The sequence below is a fragment of the Myotis brandtii genome, unplaced genomic scaffold (genome assembly GCF_000412655.1).
Source record: "Myotis brandtii unplaced genomic scaffold, ASM41265v1 scaffold45, whole genome shotgun sequence".
In the NCBI taxonomy this organism is placed as follows: domain Eukaryota; kingdom Metazoa; phylum Chordata; class Mammalia; order Chiroptera; family Vespertilionidae; genus Myotis; species Myotis brandtii.
The window spans coordinates 6,344,268-6,344,622 of NW_005367209.1; the positions used below are offsets into that span (position 1 = coordinate 6,344,268).

Sequence of the window (355 nt, forward strand, 5' to 3'; positions counted from 1 at the left end):
GGAGGTGGAGGAGAACCCGGACCTGCGCAAGGGCGAGATCGCGCGGCGCTTCAACATCCCGCCGTCCACACTGAGCACCATCCTGAAGAACAAGCGCGCCATCCTGGCGTCGGAGCGCAAGTACGGGGTGGCCTCCACCTGCCGCAAGACCAACAAGCTGTCTCCGTACGACAAGCTCGAGGGGCTGCTCATCGCCTGGTTCCAACAGTTCCGCGCGGCCGGCCTGCCCGTGAAGGGCATCATTCTCAAGGAGAAGGCTCTGCGGATAGCGGAGGAGCTGGGCATGGATGACTTCACTGCCTCCAACGGCTGGCTGGACCGCTTCCGCCGGCGCCACGGAGTCGTGTCCTGCAGT

The 355-nt window shown here is 65.1% G+C and overlaps 1 protein-coding gene across 1 annotated transcript in view; it reads left to right on the forward strand.

The window, feature by feature from the left end:
- CENPB (centromere protein B, 80kDa) overlaps positions 1-355 on the forward strand; it is a 12,445-nt gene that overhangs the window by 9,915 nt on the left and 2,175 nt on the right. Inside the window, exon 3 of the mRNA XM_014546526.1 lies at positions 5-353. Within this exon, the coding sequence (XP_014402012.1) occupies positions 5-353 (349 nt within the window). The remainder of the gene's footprint in view (positions 1-4; positions 354-355) is intronic.